Below are 20,136 nucleotides of genomic sequence, written 5' to 3'. Positions count from 1 at the left end.
AATTGGGAGATGCTGTTTGCAGGTAAAGGGAAGTCTGGCAAGTGGTAAGCTTTTAAAAGTGAGATGGGGAGAGTTCAGAGACAGCATATTCCTATCAGACTGAAGGGTTAGGCTGGCAGGATAAGGGAACCCAGGTTGACAAGGGATGTTGTGGCTGTGGTCAGGGAAAAGAAGGCATATGTCAGGTATTGGCAGCTGGGATCAAACGAATCCCTTGAGGAGGACACAAGATATAGGCGTACATTTAAGAGGGAAATCAGGTGAGCAAAAAGAGGACACGAGATAGCTTTGGCAGATAAGGTAAAATAGAATCTTTAGAGGTTCTACAAGTATATCAAGAGCAAAATGGTAACTAGGGAGAGAATAGGTTCCCTCAAGGATCATTGTGATCATTGAGTCATACAGCACGGAAACAGGCCATCCGGCCCAACTGGTCCATGCCGAACAAGACTCCCATCTAAGCTCGTCCCATTTGCCCACATTTGGCCCATATCCCTCTGAAAATTTCCTAACAATGTACCTATCCGAGCATCTTTTAAATGTTGTTAATGTACCTGCCTCAATCACTTAATCTGGCAGCTCATATACTGACCACCCCCGGGTTCCTATTAAATCTCTCCCCTCTCACCTTAAACCTATGCCCTCTAGTTCTTGATTCCCCAACCCTGGGAAAAAGACCCTTTATACGGCCCTCATGATTTTATACACCTCTATAAGATCACCTCTCATTGTCCTACGCTCCATTGAAAACAGTCCCAATCTGCTCACATCTCTCCATAACTCAGTCCCTCCAGTCCTGGCAACATCCACGTAAATCTCTTCTGCAATCTTTCCAGCTTGATGGCATCTTTCTTATTAGCAGGGTGACCAAAACTGAACACAATATTCCAAATGCAGCCTCACCAACGTTTTGTACAACTGCAACCAAATGTCCCAACTTCTACACTCATCCCCTGACTTATGAACACCAGTAGGCCAAGAGCCTCCTTCACCACCCTGTCTACCTGTGACACCACTTTCAGGGAACTCCGAGGTCCCTCTGTTCTACAACACTCCCCAGGGCCCTACCGTTAACTGTGGAAGTCCTACTCTCATTTTTCTTCCCAAAATGCAACACCTTGCACTTGTGGCGTTGTAGAACAATACAGCACAGATACAGGCCCTTCAGCCCAATGAGTCCATGCCAACCATGATGCTATCTGAATTAATGCTGCTATTCATGGTGCTATACGAACTTATCCAATTTAAAATTCATTCGTCATTCCTCAGCCCAATTACCCAGCCGATCAAGATCCCTCTGTAATTCCTGATAACCATCTTCACTGTCAACGACACCAGCTATTTTAGTGTCATCTGCAAATTTACTAACCATGCCTTGTACATTCTCATCGAAATCATTGATATAGATAACAAATAGCAATGGGGAACACCACTATTCACAGGCCTCCAGTCCAAAAAATAACAATCCACCATCACTCTCTGTTTCCTACCATCAAGCCAATTGTGTATCTAATTAGCCAGTTCTCCATGGATTCCACACGATCTAACTTCCCATAGCAGCCTACCATATGGAACCTTTTCAAAGGCCTTACTGAAGTCCATATGGACTACATATACTGCCCTGCCCTCATCCTTGCTGCCCTTGCCTTTCTTCTTTATGGAGACGTGTTGTCCCTGAACATCCATTATTTCATTTTTAAATAATTTCCACTAGTCAAATGTAGACCTCCCTGTAGGTAGTACTCCCAGTCTACTGTTGCTGAGTTCTATTGAAATCAGCCTTCCCTCTGATTCAGGAACTCAATTTCTGGATAGCTGTTCAACTATCTTGAATCCTACAGAATTATGATCACTGTCTCCAAGATACTCTCCCACTGACACATCAAACACTTGCCTGGCTACATTCCCTAGTATTAGCTCCAGTACAGCTCCTTCTCCAGTAGGACTAACTACATACTTGCTCAAAAAGACTTTCACATTGAGGTGTATAGATAGGGGTGTATATGAGGGGTTTAGTTAGTGTGAATGCATTGCAGGCTTTTTCCCCTAAGGTTGGGTGAGACCAGAACTAGACATAGGTTTCAGGTGAAAGGTGAAATATTTAAGGGGAATCTGAGGGGAAACCTCTTCACTCAGAAGCTGGTGCGAGTGTGGAACGAGCTGCCAGTGGAAGTGGTAGATGCAGGTTCAATTGTAATATTTAAGAGAGGTTTAGATAGGTACATGGATGGGAGGGGTTTGGAGGGATATAGTCCGGGGATGCAGGTAGATGGGACTAGGCAGAAGATCAGGTCGACATGGACTAGATGGGCCGAAGGGCCTGTTTCTGTGCTGTAGTACTCTATGACTCTATGATCCTAGTTAATATTGGGGAAGTTGAAATCTCTTATTTGCACACTATTATTTAAAAACTATTTGCAAACTACTATTTGTACATCTCTCTGTAATTTGCCCACATATTTGCTGCTCTGAATTCTGCTGACTGTTAGGAGGCTTGTAGTATACCCCCAGCAAAGTGATTGCTTGCCCAGTTTTGGTTCCTAAGTTCAATCATATGGCCTTATTAAAGGACCTTCCAGGACATCCTCTCCCATCACTGTGGTAATGGACTCTGGAATGCCACTTCCTCTGTTACATTCCCCCTCAACACTCCTGAACCTTCTGTACCCTGCAATGTTGAGTTTCCAGTCCTATCCTTTAACCAAGTCTCTGTGACAGCAACAATATCAATATTCCCATCTGCTAATCAGCGCTCTGCTCATCTGCCTTACTCGTCAGACTCCTTGCAATAAAATAGATGTATTTTCCCTCACCTTCCTCCCATGTGCCTTATCACACCCACGTCTGCTCTCCCACAGGACTGACAGTTTTCCTTCTATATTTGACTGCACTTCCATTCCCCACAACTGTGCACATACACAGTGTCCCACTCCCTACAACTGTACACATACACAGTGTCCCATTCCCCACAACTGTACACATACACAGTGTCCCATTCCCCACAACTGTACACATACAGTGTCCCATTCCCCTACTAAATTTGTTTAAGTCCTTCCCAGCAGCCCTAGCAAATCTCCCCTCAAGGATGTCGATTCCAGCTTGTGCAGATCCCACCTTCCCCAGAAATAGTCCCAGTGATCCAGAAATCCAAAGCTCTCCCCCCTACACCATCCCGTCAGCCATGCCTTCATCTGACTATCTTCCTATTCCGATACTCACTAACACATGGCACCAGAAGTAATCCAGTGATTACAACATTCCCTGCTCTTTAAACTGTGACCATGTTGCAGGATCTCATCCCTCACTTTACCTATGTCGTTTGTACCAATGTGAACTACAACATCTGGCTGTTTCTATCCCACATCCATCTCTGCCTTCTTCCAATCATTGAACCATAGAACAATACAGGCCCTTCGGCCCACCATGTTGTGCTGCCCTTCAAACCACACCTAAGACTATCTAACCCCTTCCTCCCACATATCCCTCTATCTTAAATTCCTCCATATTGCTTATCTAACAATCTCTTGAACTTGACCAACGTATCAGCATCCACCACCACCCCAGGCAGCGCATTCCATGCACCAACCACTCTCTGGGTGAAAAACCTCCCTCTGACATCTCCCTTGAACTTCCCACCCATTACCTTAAAGCCATGTCCTCTTGTTTTGAGCATTGGTGCCCTGGGAAAGAGGCGCTGGCTGTCCACTCTGTCTATTCCTCTTAATATCTTGTATACCTCTATCATGTCTCGCCTCATCCTCCTTCTCTCCAATGAGTAAAGCCCTAGCTCCTTTAGTCTCTCCTCATAATCCATACTCTCTAATCCAGGCAGCATCCTGGTAAACCTCCTCTGCGCCCTTTCCAATGCTTCCACATCCTTCCTATAATGAGGCGACCAGAACTGGACACAGAACTCTAAGTGTGGCCCAACCAGAGTTTTGTAAAGCTGCATCATTACTTTGCGGCTCTTAAACTCGATCCCATGACTTATGAAAGCTAACATCCCATAAGCTTTTTTAACTACCCTATCTACCTGCGAGGTGACTTTCAGTGATCTGTGGAAATGAACCCCCAGATCCCTCTGCTCCTCTACACTGCCCAGAATCCTGCCATTTACCTTGTACTCCACCTTGGAGTTTGTCCTTCCAAAGTGTACTACCTCACACTTCTCTGGATTGAACTCCATCTGCCACTTATCAGCCCAGCTCTGCATCCTATCATTATCCCTTTGTAAGCTTCGACAGCCCTCCACACTGTTCACAACACCACCGACCTTTGCGTCATCTGCAAACTTGCTAACCCACCCTTCCACCCCCTCATCTAAGTCATTAATAAATATCACAAAAAGTAGAGGTCCCAGAACTGATCCCTATGGGACACCACTAGTCACAGACCTCCAATTGGAGTGCACTCCCTCCACCACAACCCTCTGCTTTCTACAGGCAAGCCAATTCTGAATCCACACTGCCAAGCCTTCCTGGATCCCTTGGCCTCTGACCTTCTGAAGAAGCCTACCATGCGAAACCTTATCAAACGCCTTACTAAAATCCATGTAGACCACATCCACTGCACTACCCTCATCAATCTTCCTGGTCACCTCCTCAAAGAACCCTATCAGGCTTGTGAGGCAAGATCTTCCCTTCACAAAGCCATGTTGGCTGTCCCTAATCAGTCCATGATTCTCAAAATGCTCATAGATCCTATCTCTCAGAACCCTTTCTAACAGCTTACCCACCATAGACGTAAGGCTTACTGGTCTGTAATTCCCTGGACTATCCCGATTACCTTTTTTGAATAAGGGGACGACATTCACCACCCTCCAATCCTCCGGTACCATCCCCGTGGACAACAAGGACTCAAATATCCTAACCAATGGTTCAGCAATCTCCTCCCTCGCCTCACGAAGCAGCCTGGGGAATGTTCCGTCAGGTCCCGGGGACTTATCTGTCCTAATATTTTCTAACAACTCCAACACATCCTCTCTCTTGATATCTACATACTCTAGAACATTACCCTTACCAACATTGTCCTCAGTGTCATCAAGTCGCCTCTCCTTGGTGAATACTGAAGAAAAGTATTCATTGAGAACCTCACCCACTTCCACAGCTTCCAGGCACATCCTCCCACCTTTGTCTCTAATTCTACCTACCCTTACTCTTGTCATCCTTCTGGTCTTCACATACGAGAAAAAAGCCTTGGGATTCTCCGTAACCCTACTCGCCAAAGCCTTTTCATGTCCCCTTCTTACTCTCCTCAGTCCCTTCTTAAGTTCCTTCCTTGCTACTCTATATTCCTCACGAGACCTATCTGATCCTTGCTGCCTACTCCTTATGTATGCTGCCTTCTTCTTCCTAACTAGTTGTTCCACCTCTCTTGTCACCCACGGTTCCTTCACCCTGCCGTTCCTTCTCTGCCTCACTGGGACAAATTTATCCCTAACATCCTGCAAAAGATCCCTGAACATCAACCACATCTCCATGGTACATTTCCCTTCAAAAATGTCACCCCAATTTACACTCTCAAGTTCTTGCCTTATAGCCTCATAATCCACCTTTCCCTAATTAAATATCTTCCTGTCCTCTTTGCTCCTATCCCTGTCCATGACAATTCTAAAGGTTATGGAGCAATGGTCACTGTCCCCCAAATGCTCACCCACCGATAGATCTGTCACCTGTCCCGGTTCATTACATAAAACTAGATCTAATATGGCATTCCCTCTAGCCGGCCTGTCAACATACTGTGCCAGGAATCCGTCCTGGACACACTTAACAAACTGCGCCCCACCTAAACCTTTGGCACTAAGTAGGTGCCAATCAATATTTGGATAGTTGAGGTCTCCCATTATAATAACCCTGTTATTTTTGCATCTTTCCAAAATCTGCCTCCCAATCTGCTCCTCAGTATCCCTACTGCTACCGGGGGCCTATAGAATACTCCCAGGAGGGTAACTGCTCCTTTCTTGTTCCTACCTTCCACCCATATTGACTCTAGAGAGGATCCTTCTACATTATCTACCCTTTCTGCAGCTGTAACAGTGTCTCTGACCAGTATTGCCACCCCTCCACCTCTTCTCCTCCCCTCCCTATCCCTTATAAAACACTGAAAACCAGGAATATTCAATATCCATTCCTGCCCTGATGTCAGCCATGTCTCTGTAATAGCCACAATATCGTAGTCCCATGTACTTATCCAAGCTCTCAGTTCATCTCCCTTATTCCTGATGCTTCTTCCATTTCAGTAAATGCACTTTAGCCCATCCACCTTACTACTTTTATAGGCTGTACTCTGCTTCCCCTTCCTCAAAGCCTCTCTATATGTTAGATCTGACTTTTCCCCATCCCCTTCTTCCTCTGACTTACTCCTCCGGTTCTCTTCCTCCTCGCAATCTAGTTTAAACCCTCCTGAACCACCCTAGCAAACCTGGCTGCAAGGATATTGGCCTCCCCCCTCAGGTTCGGGTCTAACCTGTCCTCTCTGTACAGGTCCCACCTTCTCCAGAAGAGATCCCAATGATCCAAAAATCTAAAACCCTCCCTCCTGCACCAACTTCTCAGCCACGCATTTATTTGCCATCTCCTCCTATTCCTACCTTCACTATCGTGTGGCACTGGCAGCAATCCCAAGATTGCTACCCTCGAGGTCCTGTTCTTTAGCCTTCTGCCTAGCTCGCTGAACTCACTTTTCAGGGCCTCATCCCTCTTCCCACCTATGTCGTTGGTACCAACATGAACCACGACTTCTGGCTGTTCTCCCTCCCGCTCTAGAAGCCTGTGGACCCGATCAGTGACATCCCGGACCCTGGCACCTGGGAGGCAACACACCATCCGGGATTCACGCTCACTACCACAGAACCTCCTATCTGTTTCCCTGACTATTGAGTCCCCTATCACTACTGCCTTCCTCTTCTCCTCCCTTCCTTTCTGAGCAGCAGGATCGGTCCCAGTGCCATAGACCTGGCTACTGCTGTTAGGCCCTGGCAGGTCATCTCCCTCAACAGCCTCCAAAATGGAAAACCTGTGACTGAGGGGAACAGCCTCCAGGGTCCTCTGCTCTGTCTGCCTGTTCGTTTCCTTTTTCCTTTTCCCTCCCCTGACAGTCACCCTTCTATCAACTTCCTGGACTCCAGAAGTACCTGCTCTAAGGGGGGTGACCGTCTCCTTATGTACAGTATCTACATAACTCTCTCCCTCCCTGATGCTGCGCAGTGTTTGAAGCTGCAACTCCAGCTCATCAAGTTTGAGCCAAAGTTCCTCCAGCCTCAAGCACTTACTGCAGATGTGGCCATCGTGGACCACAGCAAGGTCCACGGGCTCTCACGTCAAGCAGCTGCAGCACACCACCATGTCCTCCATCTGAACTAATTCCTTTTTTTCCCCCCTAGTTTTTCCTACTTAAAAATTTATAAACAGATAACAGGTAAAACCTTACCTTTACCTACTTACCAGCTACTCACCTGCCTTGCCCCTTTATGCCTAAGTCCCTTAAGCCAAAGCCCAACCACTCTGCTCCCTCTCACTCCGCTGCCTGCTCCGACGCTGCCCGCTGGATATGGCCCTAGTAAAAGTGAGAATCCTCCTATCACTGACCCCGGGGAGAAAGTGAATCCTTTCCAATTGTTGAGCAAGGAGTAAAATTTCCTCCAATCACTGAACCCAGGAAAAGGTATGCGAGGATGTGTGTGTGTGTGTGTGTGTGTGAGGGGGGGTGGGGGGCGGGGTGGTGTGGTGTGGTTCAGCAGCAATGGAGTATGTATTAGTACGATGTGCTGCTGTGATGGAGGGGCTGACTGCAGTGGGGTTGTGTAAGGGGTCAATGTGATGTGATTACCCCACACTCAATGCTCCTGCTTAATTCCGTTTGGGCATGTGACTGGGAATGTGTGTCTGTTTTACATTTGCAGTGAGGGTGCGACCTATGTTAGGATTCTGTTATTTCTGTGGCTTGTGAATGCATTACTGGTGTTACTTGGTTTTTCAGATGCAGAAGTTGCTTACAGACCAGTTGGACATGCTTCTGGTGTGTTCCTGAGCACAGGTGTGTCTCAGCAAAAGCAGACTGTAGCAATGTAACAGGTGGTGTACCTGAGGTAAGGAAGCATTCCATTATACAACTCAGTGCAGGATGAGTCCTTTCAGCCAAATCCAGCTGGTTGTATTCCAGATGTGGAGATGATTTTCAGTGTGTTTGTCAGCCTAGCTGTGGAGTAATTTGCGGTCTATGTCTGTCGGTCCAACTGTGATTTACATCTGTGTCGGTCCGGCTGTGATTTACTTCTGTGTCTGTTGGTCGAGCTGCTGTCCACTTCAGCCCTCTCCTGATGTTCAATAATTCCTTACCTGTGGAGCAGGAGTCAGCAGTGAGAGTACCTGGTCTGGCCCAGGGGCACCCTCTGCTTCTCACTATAACAAGGAATAAGTGGGAGGCCTGGGTACTGGAGGTCATTCCAACCTGGGCCATTCTCCCTCACCCTTTGGTCTCTGTTCTTGACTGCAGCCCAGGCAGATGACTGGCTATATCCTCTCTCTGCACCTTGCAGGATTCACCTGTTCCACATTATCGCATCACTTACCCCTGCCGAGTTAAATATCATGTCCCAGCAATACAAGATGCAAAGTCTGCAATGACAACAACGTTGATTGAGGCTGAAGGAGGAGCAGTTGATTCCTTACCCCTTGGCTAGTGAAGTGGGAGGGCAAGAATAAAGCAATCCCTGATACCATCTCACTGAGCACTGTGACTTGTTTCTGTGGGCGGTGTGGGAGAGCGATGGAATGGGGAGCAGAAACCTGTCTTTTGTCTCCCAGCAAAATGAATAGATTGAAGACCGATGAATGGGTGGGAAACAGAGCTGGGAGTGTGTGACACATGGGGGTGGGGGTGGGGGGGGGGGGGGTTGCGTGGGTGCAAGTATCAGTGGAGTAGGTTCACTAACAGACTCCAGGATGAGTGAGTTGTTTTGTGAGTAGACCAGGCCAATGCTCACATGAGCTTAGAAGAATGAGAGTCAAATTCAATGAAATGCATAAACTTCTCAGAGGGACTGAGAATATATCTGTTGAGAGGCTGTTTCATTGGCTGCAGCGTCCAAACTTGGGAGCACAGTCTCTGGATAAGAATCTGCCTGTGCTGAGGAGAAATTTCTTTCAGTGGGTTGTGAAATTCTGGAATACTTTCTCCCAGGAAGCTGTAGATACTCAGTGGCTGAGCATGTTTAAGACCAAGATCAATGGACTTTTACACTCCAAAGGAATTGAATGAAATGGGAAGGTGGCGAGGCGATAAATTGGTCAGATCAGTGGTGATCTTTCTGAATGGAGAACTGACTTGGGAAGTGAGTGGTCTTCATCAGCTTCCACTTCTGCTGTTACACTACCTGCTTACTTTCTCATTCCTGGTCATTGAACAATGAACGGGAGCAGGAGGTTTGAAGCTCTGGGATTGAGGGGCTGGGAATGTCTGCTGGATTTGTGAATTACCAGCACAGTCCAGGGCTGAGAACTGGAGGTGCTTGGTAAAGATAGGTTACTGGGTGCTTGTTTTAATCCTCTGCCTCTTTCTGTTGCAGACTTTCACACAATGCCCCCAAATGTTGCCAGTTCAGGTCCAGCCAGTTCCCACTGGGAGTATCCAAGACTTCCCAGTCTCCATAAATAACAGTGCATTACTCCAGGTAAACCATTGCAGGAGTTTCCTCTGTTACACAAACAGCACAAAATGGCCAGGATAAAGGCCAGGTTCTGGGCATGGAATCAAACAGGGCATCAGATCAGCAAAATATTGGATAACTTGTCAGGTGATCCTGTAAGAGATGTCACTGAGTCCACCCTGCTTGTTTTAGCTTCACCTCCCCCTTCAGCCAAACCTCAGTTATCCCAACATTCATGCAACTGAGTGGAGCAGGAACCATCTGAGCAGACAGCAGCACAGGACAGAATGCAGACAATACAGATCATGGAATTTAACGTCAGTAAACATGAGATAATCAAAGCCAACACAAGTGTAGATGGCAGCGACCTGTTTTACTTCAGGTACCCTGGCTTCCTGCACAGTGCAGAAGCTATCTGCAATAATGTACTGTGGGGCTGGTGAAGGTTGGTCAGTCTCCCTGTCCATCTGCTCCTTTCCTGGTCAGCCTGTGAGGCAGTGTCTCCACGTCCCCACCTCTTCTGATCCAACCTCCCTAACGTTGCCTCCATCCCTTCCTCCCCTTCAGTGCTTACATCCCAAAATTGTCTGTCTTGCATCTCTGGCTTTGATGTAGGGTCGGCAACCAACAGGATTTATACTCCCATAGGTTTTTTTCCCTTTCATTCCCTCTCCTCAGGTATGGAGTGGTGATTGGCTTCAATACACTGATCTGCTTGTGCAACTGTTCTGTAATCTGGTCTTTGCCCAGTGCTCACGTTGCACAACTCATTCAGTTGTATCAATTAAACTTGATAGATACAACTGAATGAATCAATCAAGTTTAATTGATGCAACAATACAGCCAGATAGACCACCTTACTTCCATCTAAGCTTCAGGCTAAGCTTAGGTCCTGAGTTATAGGGAGAGGTTAGACAGGCTTGGACTTTGGAATGTAGGAGACTGAGGGGTGACCTTATAGAGGTGTATGAAATCATGTGAGGCATAGATAGCGTGAATGCACACAGTCTTTTTCCCAGGGAAAGGGAATTAAAAACTAGAAGGCATAGGTTCAAGGAGAGAGGTGAAAGATTTAAAAGGAACCTGAAGGGCAGGTTTTTCACTCAGAGGTGGAACGAACTGCCAAAGGAAGCAGTTGAGGCAGATACATTAACAACACTTAAAGGACACTTGGACAGGTACATGGATAGGAAAGGTTTAAAGGGACATGGGCCAAACTGGGGCAAATGGGACTATCTTAGATGGGCATCTTGGTCAGTATGGACGAGTTGGGCCGAAGGGCCTGCTTCTGTGCTGGATGACTCTATCACACAAAGCAACAGGTTCAAATACAGAAAAGTCACTCCCAGTCCAGTCACCTTTGCACAGTCATCCTCACAAATATCTGGAGACTGGTGTCTGTACTGGCGGAGCTGCTGTACAGTCTGGGCAAGCAACAACTGGATACAGTCATCCTCACAGAATCACACCTCACAGACAATGTGTTAGACTCATTTACAGTCCTTGGGCAGGTCCTGCCTCACTCGGACAGACCATCTGGGGGAGGGGGCGATTGTCAACACAGTGGTATAGAGGTGGTAGAGGGTCGCCCTGGGAGTCCTCAACATCCACCCCAGACCCAATGAAGTCTCGTGGCATCAGGTCCTCCTCCTGATTACCACCTACCACCCTCCCTCAGCTGATGAATTGGTGCTCTGTCACGTTGAAGCAACAGCACAGAAAGTCTTCTGGATGGAGAACTTCAATGCCTATCACAAGGGGGAAATCAAAATATGCTGCAGTTGCTGTAACTCTGAAATAAAAACTGAAAATACTGCAGTGCAAGTTGTGAAGGATGATGGATAGAATGCAGAGGCTGTTGGAGGGCAAGGTGAAGATCAGGAACGTCCTGTTCTTGCTCTATCCAGGAGGAGAAGGGAGAGAACACAGCTATGGGAAATAGATGAGATACAGTCAAGGCCTCTGCCCATTTTGGTAGAGGGGGAATCCATGGTTAAGGAATGAGGAAGACACGTCAGAGACATGCAAGATGTATCATCAGAATAGACACAATAGAGACAGAGGAACTAGGAGAAAGGAATGGAGTACTACAGGAGGCAGTACTTCAGCCCAGCTTGCCTATGCTAAGATGTCTGTATAGTCCCATTTACCTGTGTTTGGCCCATATCCTTCTGAACCTTCCCTATCCATGTACCTGTCCAAATGTCTTTTAAACATTGTAATTGTACCTGCCTCCACCACTTCCTCTGGCAGCTTGTTCCACATAAGCACCATCTGTGTGGAAAAGGTTGCCCAGGTCCCCTTTAAATCTTTCCCGTCTCACCTTAAACCTATGCCCTCTAGTTTTAGACTCCCCTACCCTGGGAAAAAGACTGTGACCATCCACTTTATCTATGCCCCTCATGATTTTATAAACCTTTATAAGGTCACCCCTCAGCCTCCTTCACACCAGGGAAAGATGCCCCAGCCTATCCTTATAATTCTAGCCCTCCAGTCCTGGTAACCTCTTTGTGAATCTTTTCTGCACCTTCTCCAGTTTCCAGCATCTTCTGGTTTTGTTATACCACCTGGTCTGGCTGGGTAACACCACCACCGACTGAGCTGACCAAGTCTTGAAGGACACATCTGCCAGACTGGGTCTGTCCCAGTCCTCATCCTCGTCCTCACCCTATGGTAGCAGTGGAAGGAGTGGCCACCACCTATAGTCTCTGCTCCTGATACTAGTTTTAGTTTCCAGATTTGACTTGATTTTCCAGCTGCCATGGTGGGAATTCATGTCAAACTCCTGTCCCTGAATCAGTTGTACAGCCCTTTGGATATTAGTCCAGTAATGTAACTAGTGTGCAATGTGTATTACCTACAAAATGTACTGCAGGAGTTCTTCTGGGCAATGCCACCAGCACCTCTAAAACCTGCAGTTAATACTGGCTGGAGAGGAGCAGCAGGTGTAGGGAACACCACTGCCTGCAGATTCCCCTCCACATCACAAAACCAGGGCACTAGATAGTGGATGTGGTCTGCATCCCAAAGAGGCTGGAGTTCAGGGTGCTGACCAGTGAGGGGAGGATTGGGATTGAGCTGGGGGTCCAGACCAGTGGTGGTGGAGCTGGGTTAGGGATAGGGTTAAGATCGACTGGGAGTCCAGATAGGATGGGTGGGAATGGGGGTGGTGGTGGTCAGACCAGAAGGGTTGGATCTGAGGGCAGCAGAAGAGGGGAGGGGACATGCTGATGGTCCAGGCCAAAAGACCAGGGACTGAGGGTTAAGACTGGGGCATTAGTGAGGGAGGGACAGGGTGTAGGGACTGACCCAGGTGGGAGTAGTTGCCATTCTGACCATTTTCTCCTCTGCTCCAGGGCAGTAAGCTGCAGTGTGACTTTGGACACCAGGTTTACGAGGCACGGTGGTTCAACAGTTCCCACGTGCTGTGTGAGGGCGTCAGGGTGAGTACAGCACTGGAAACCTCCGCAATTCTTCCTCCCGTCCTTGATCACAAACAGCTGGCGTTAAATAGTCACGTAGCAAAGGAGGCCTAACAACCCTTACCGACACATTGGGCTCAACCTCCCACTCTGAGCAGCCTCCTTGATCTAACACTATAATCTCAGCCTGTAACACCACTGTCAGCTGTGACTCTGTTGGTAGGATTCTCCTCTGAATGTCCCAGGGATCTGAGGCTGGCTCTCCAGCCAAGTGTTGTGGGTCTGCTGTGTGTGCAACTAGAAGAATATGCTGACTGAAGCTCTCTTAGATGGAAGCAAAAGGAGCAGGTGACTTAGCCCAGGAGCCCTGGTCAATAGTTATCTCCTGATTGGCTTTTCCAAAAACAATTTACCTGGTCCCTATTGGCTTTATACATGTAGGGCTTGCGTGTGGGAGCTTGCGTATGAGAGCCTATGATGCATGGGAGTTTGTGTGTGGGAGCTTGCAGTGTAGGGGAGGCTGTGAATGTGAGCCTGTGAATGAAAGCTTGTGTATGAGAGTCTGTGGTGTATGGGAGTTTGTGTGATCTTGCTGTGCACAGATTGCCTGCCATGTTTCCAATTGGTGAGGTGATGGTACTTCCAAGAAGGATGTGGTTGGCAGTGAGGTTCGATGGCCATTCTGAAGGGGATGAGAATGGTGCCATGTGATTGCAAGCTTTTCTTCCTATTTATCTCAGGTCTCCAATATGCCAATGCCTGCAATCTGTGGCTGGGGCAACTGTAGAAGGCACATGTCTGTCCAACCGTGTCAAGCAGCAGCTCCTGGTTATTAGACAATGGGCATTGCTGGGAGCAGGTCGGTGATATTGCACATATCCAGACCCAGCACCACACCTTTACCCCTCTCTGCCCCTCCTGACTCCTGAACCGCTTTGCAGACCATCATTTCCTTTGTTCTTTCAGCTGTCCACAGCCAATACAAGCCACCACTTTCCCATCAATCTGAGGCTGAAGGAAGACCCAGAGAAGTTGATTGACAATCCCAGCACAACCTCAGGTTTGGTACACTACGAGTGTGAATGCACCATGGGATGTGTGGCAGGGCACTCATCTTGTCTTGAGGGACCAGCTCAGAATGATTCTCTCTCTGTTCTGTTCAATATTTCATGGAAATACATGCTGAGATACAGGTCCTGACACCAGCCTGTCCTCCACTGCACCAGGGACTGCTTCTCCAACGGTTCACTGCATGTTAAGTGATTCAAGTCTCCAACTTGGGGCTACCATCCAACAGGACCCTTCACATCTCCACGAACTAAAAAGTAGTTTGGCTGTAGCCATCATTCAAGTGGTCGAAGTCCTGAATAGCCCAGACTTTGGCAGTAGGACAGGCATCCCGGGGACATGTCAAATTGTGCCATGCTGATACACAAACAACAGGTGTTGAGTTCCTCAGACAGGCAGTACAGAGCCAATGGATGCATTCTGGGTGGCAGGTGTGGGAGTTGGGTGATCCCTGCAGGAGGTCCCTGTAGGACTGGGGTGATCCCTGCAGGAGGTCCCTGTAGGAGTGGAGAGGTTCCTGAGGAAATCCCTGCAGGAGTGGAGAGATCCTCAGGAAGGAGGGGATCTCCTCAGGAATGGATTCTGTAATACCCAAGCACGGGATGAATCTTTTTATCTTATGGTCTTTGTGCAGAGACAACCTACCCCTCTTCTCAGAAAGGCTTCCAGAGGTTACTATGAGAAGGGTTGCTTAGACAACAACTGTGGTGTAGGCTGGGAGGTGTAGTCAAGCAACTTCCTTCGCTTGCACCTGAATTTAGCCATCAGAATTCCATGGGACGTTTATAGTCGGGCTATTTCCTATATTACACTGGCACCCTGGAATTATCCACCATACCCAATTAATGTAGCTGCCCTTGCAAATTTGATCAGCATGGATTTACGGAAGCATTGCACTGCTCATGAACATCAATCCCACCTCCAGAGCCTTTCTCACTCCTGTTAATTGGCTTCACGTTGGTAAATTCATGCCCAGGAGGAGATTGGTGTCAGTGTGGAGTTGCCATCCGTTCCTGATCAGTGTGAAGCACTCTTCTCAACCTGTGGCCAAAGGAGCCCAATAATGGGAGGTTTCCCCTGTATCTGATGCTGTACCTGTCCAGAGAATGTTGGGGACAGCGCAGGGAGAGCTAAGCTCTGTACCTGGCCTGCACCATAACTGTCCTGGGAATGTTTGCTGCAGGAATGAAGAGGGAGATTTTATGTGTATAACTTGTGCTGTAACTCTCCCAGAAATCATTGGGACAACATACTCAGTATCTAATCTGATCTTTTTTTCCCTTTTTGGAGCTATATTCTATCTCCAACAGTATTTTTTTCTTTTATTTTCCCTTGGACTTGGTCCTATTTAGTGTGCACACCTTTTTGTTTTTTTATTAAGTAATTTTATTGCAAAGCGAAACAAAACCTTAAGTTAAAATGTTGCCCTTGCTGTCCAGGGTGCACTCCAGCCCCTGCAGTGTGCATTGATCACAGAAAGCTAGCCAACATGGGGCACCCAATGATCGTAACCTCAGAAGTGAGGCAGTCAATGTGGATGGACCTTCCAATCACTCTCCACCTGGATGTGAATGGCCATACCCAGGAGCAGACCAATGATGAGGTCTCTGAATCAACCTTGACTCCAGCTCCACCTGTGTATCAGATGCCCAAAGATCAGGAGCATGGGGCTGAATTGCAGCTGGAACTTGAGGAGTAGCCCCTTCAATTACTTACAGGAGCTACAACCTTGCACCTTCCACATGTAGATGGAACACAGACTCACCCAGGCTGCAGAAGATGCCCTGGTCTGTGAACAGTTCCACACAACATTCTCCACCCCAGTCCCCGATGTATAGGGGGAGGATTCCTTCACACTGAAACTTCCACTGGACATCCAAACCACCACAGTTGATGGGGGGTGAGGAAATGGAGAGTGTCTGGGAGCAGCCTGTCCAGGAATCCTTGCTCTACGGTGTGGAACAGCATGCAGACGTCACCCTTCTCCTTGCCCCACCCAATGTCAGACAGAGATGTGACAAGTGAAGGGTCCATCACAGAGGCACCTTGCCTCCCTCTTCTAGAACGGGCCTCTTTTTCTGGGGTTTCCCACTTTGTACCCACCCCTGCAGATACCAGGTTCATGGCTGTGCTGGTGTGAATGGAGGGGGATGGCTAGGGGAATGCACCAGGAGCAAACTGCTTTCCAGTAGATGGACCTCAAGGTCCTCCTCCACCTTTAAAGAGGGGCACCTCCACCTTTTCTTTCCCAAGGGGAACAGGAGCCCTAATACCACCTTCACAAAAGGGATCTCTGTCACCATCTCTGCACTTCCACTTGACTAACCCCTCCCCTCCTTGACAACCCTTGCTGACGTCTGGCTCCATCCTCATGGCTTCCAGCACAAGGTGGGAGATGGGGGTCCTGATGAAGGACTTCTGGAAAAAAAATAACGAGACCATAATTGCTCATTCTGTGGTGAAATGCATTTTCTTGAGGTTAGAGGATTACAGTAACCTTGATGTAACAGCTGACATTGAAATACACCTCCCCTTTTCACTGTCTGTCAATTACCCATGCAATGGGTACCCCATGCAAGGCTTATTGAGAAATTAAGGAGGCATGGGATCCAAGGAGACATTGCAATGTGGATCCAGAACTGGCTGGCCCACAGAAGGCAAAGAGTAGCTGTTGAAGGGTCATATTCTGCATGGAGGTCGGTGACCAGTGGTGTACCTCAGGGATCTGTTCTGGGACCCTTACTCTTTGTGATTTTTATAAACGACCTAGATGAGGAAGTGGAGGGATGAGTTAGTAAGTTTGTGGATGACACAAAGGTTGGAGGTGTTGTGGGTAGTATAGAGGGCTGTCAGAGATTACAGTGGGACATAGATAGGATGCAAAGTTGGGCTGAGAAGTGGCAGATGCAGTTCAACCCAGATAAGTGTGAAGTGGTTCACTTTAGTAGGTCAAATATGATGGCAGAATATAGTATTAATGGTAGGACTCTTGGCAGTGTGGAGGATCAGAGGGATCTTGGGTTCCGAGTCCATAGGACGCTCAAAGCAGCTGCACAGGTTGACTCTGTGGTTAAGAAGGCATATTGTCCTTCATCAATCGTGGAATTGAATTTAGGAGCTGAGAGGTAATGCTGCAGCTATATAGGACCCTGGTCAGACCCCACTTGGAGTAATGTGCTCAGTTCTGGTCACCTCACTACAGGAAGGATGTGGAAGCCATAGAAAGGGTGCAGAGGAGATTTACAAGGATACCGCCTGGAATGCAGAGCATGCCTTATGAAAGCAGGTTGAAGGAACTCGGCCTTTTCTCCTTGGAGCAACGGAGGATGAGGGAGGACCTGATAGAGGTGTATAAGATGATGAGAGGCATTGATCAGGTAGATAGTCAGAGGCTTTTCCCTAGGGCTGAAATGGTGGCCACAAGAGGACATAGGTTTAAGGTGCTGGGGAGTAGGTATAGAGGAGATGTCAGGGGTAAGTCTTTTACTCAGAGAGTGGTGAGTGCGTGGAATGGGCTGCCGGCAACGGTGGTGGATGTGGATACAATAGGGTCTTTTAAGAGACTTTTTGATAGGTACATGGAGCTGAGAAAAATAGAGGGCTATGGGTAAGCCTAGTAATTTCTAAGGTAGCAACATGTTCGGCATAGCTTTGTGGGCCAAAGGGCCTGAATTGTGCTGTAGGTTTTCTATGTTTCTCTGTTTCTACTACAAGCTGAACCATATGTATTATCATGAATGTCTCAGCAGTTAATCTCCTGACAGTCCAAATAACATTTGTCTTCCAGTGACCAGGGACCCTGCCCTGACTGCAGTGTCTTTGTGGCTGAGAAACCTTGATGTTAGAGTAAAGCCCCATTTGCCATATACTAATATAGCTGAAATGCCATATGTTTTGATCTAAAACTGTGTTTCATACACTCCCCTCCCCTCCCCTCTTGGTCCAAGCAAACAGTGCTTAGCTGTCTCCCTCTCTCCTGTCTGGTATCGGTGTCAGCTGTTTGAAACAACCTTTCAATGTTTCAAAATGGTAACTCTAAATTATATTCCAGGTGGTCGAACATAATTTCAATGGGGGTTGCCCATTTTACTTCAATAGGGCTTTAAGTGGGAAGGAAGGTTCAATGGAATTACATGTTCCTAATGGGGTTACATGGGAAGTGAAAACTTGGAACACTTCCCAACACCTGCTCTCTGCTCAACTAAAGTTAAGGTCCTGCCCCGGGTGAGCTCCATGTTCAAGCAAGACATGATCTGCCAGGCCTTCAGAATATATGCAGCCTTCCATATGTTTGGAGGTTATGACAATGGAAAAGGGGCCAACAATCTCAGCCATTGTCAATAATCTTGTAAAAACTGGTGGCAGAGTAACAGGATTGGCTGCAGCTGCCATTGCTGCATAGTTGTCCGTGGACCCTGCCACTGGAGAGGGTGGATTGCCACTGTGTCCAGCAGGCAAACATATCGCAGTTGAAATAATGATAACAAAAATGTTTGGAAGAAGATGAATGGGCTTGGGAAAGGGGAGAAGGCAGCAGAGGACAACAGCTCCAGCTCTGATGGCAATGTTGTTGGGGGAAGTATCTCCACCAAGGTCAGCTGAAAACCCACAGGCCTTTCCAGAGTTGTATTGTATTGGAATTCCTTCTTCATCCCTATTGCCAATCTCCAATGAAAACTGACCTGAGCCAGGCATTAGGGATGGAGAAGGAATTCCAATGGTGAAAAGGTCAGTACAAGCCTCTGGCAACCTTATCCCTGCAAGGTTACAGCCTCTTCTTCCTCTCCTCCACCTTATAAGGTTCCTCTCCTTTTTCCCACCAGCAAAACTGGATGAAACCAATCAAATCATCTCTTTGCAGCTCTCTCAGCCCTCGGGTCTCCTTCATTGGAGACCGGAGTTAGGCCCATTCAAACCCATCCTGCCAACGTCTGGCCAGTGCAGACGGAACTTTACTTTGTGTCTGACTTGTGTCATCCCTGCCTTGGGAGTGTGTTACATGGACAGTGCAGAAGGAGTTTTACTCTTTCTGACTCACACTGTCCCTGCCCCAGCAATGGAAATCTTTGGGGCAGTGGAGAAGGAGTTTTACTCTGAGTCTGATCCACACTGTCCCACTTCAGGAATAGGAATGTTTGGGATGGTGCAAAGGGAGCTATAATCTGTACATAACCAATGGCTGTCCCAATTCTGGCTGTTTGAAGTGTCAGTATAGAGGCAACATTTCTTTCATATCTAAATGTGCTTTGGGGATTGAGGAACCTGACACAATTAGCAAAGTGAAATCTGGAAGAGGAGTTGGATTACCTGATGCTGAAAATGGGATGAATGTGGTCTGTCAGTAACCAGTGGGAAATCACAAAACATTGCTTATTGCTTCTCAACTACTGACAAAGCTAATTAAACCTGGAAATGAAAGTTGGGACATTGTGTCTCTGCAGTGGAGGTGTACAACTGTGCGAGTGGGAGCTCAGACTGCTCGGAGTGCTGGGGGCGAGAGGACCGGCAACATCATTGTGTCTGGTGTGGAACCACCCAGAGCTGCAAGCTGCAGAGTGAGTGTGGACAGATCGCAAACAACTGTCCTGCCCCTGAGATCCAAAGGGTGAGTAAGGATTCTTTCCTCACACCTTCACACACCCTCAGCCTCACCATGCACCAACCCTGCTCCCTACTCTAGGGGTGCAATCCTCCAAATCACACTCTCTGGTCTGATTGTTCTATTCATGTTCCAAGTGTACAGTCCTCTCAAGACCAGATCTTCCTCTTCTCTGCATTCCACTGCTACATCCTTCAAGTCACCAGAACTTCAGAGTTATAATCAAACAGCAGAGATCCAATACCTTTGGCCCACCATATTCAAGCCAACCATCAAGTCCCCATCTGTACTAATCCTGCACTTGATCCATAACCTTCTATGCCTTGGAGATTCAAGTGCTTGTCCAGATATGTTTTAAATATTGTTAGAGTTTTTGTCTCCACCATCCCCTCAGGCACTGC

General features: G+C 47.6%; 1 protein-coding gene across 2 annotated transcripts in view; it reads left to right on the top strand.

The window, feature by feature from the left end:
* The window catches only part of plxnd1 (plexin D1), a 121,629-nt gene that overhangs the window by 35,199 nt on the left and 66,294 nt on the right, over nt 1-20,136 (top strand). For both annotated transcript variants that reach the window (XM_052018330.1, XM_052018329.1), the window contains exons 8-12: nt 7,978-8,086; nt 9,566-9,670; nt 13,003-13,089; nt 14,035-14,128; nt 19,578-19,741. In XM_052018330.1, the coding sequence (XP_051874290.1) occupies nt 7,978-8,086; nt 9,566-9,670; nt 13,003-13,089; nt 14,035-14,128; nt 19,578-19,741 (559 nt within the window). The remainder of the gene's footprint in view (nt 1-7,977; nt 8,087-9,565; nt 9,671-13,002; nt 13,090-14,034; nt 14,129-19,577; nt 19,742-20,136) is intronic.

Source organism: Pristis pectinata, chromosome 6 (assembly GCF_009764475.1).
Source record: "Pristis pectinata isolate sPriPec2 chromosome 6, sPriPec2.1.pri, whole genome shotgun sequence".
Lineage (NCBI taxonomy): Eukaryota > Metazoa > Chordata > Chondrichthyes > Rhinopristiformes > Pristidae > Pristis > Pristis pectinata.
The sequence above is the reverse complement of the archived record's forward strand: the minus strand, read 5'-3'. Positions and strand labels throughout refer to the sequence as shown.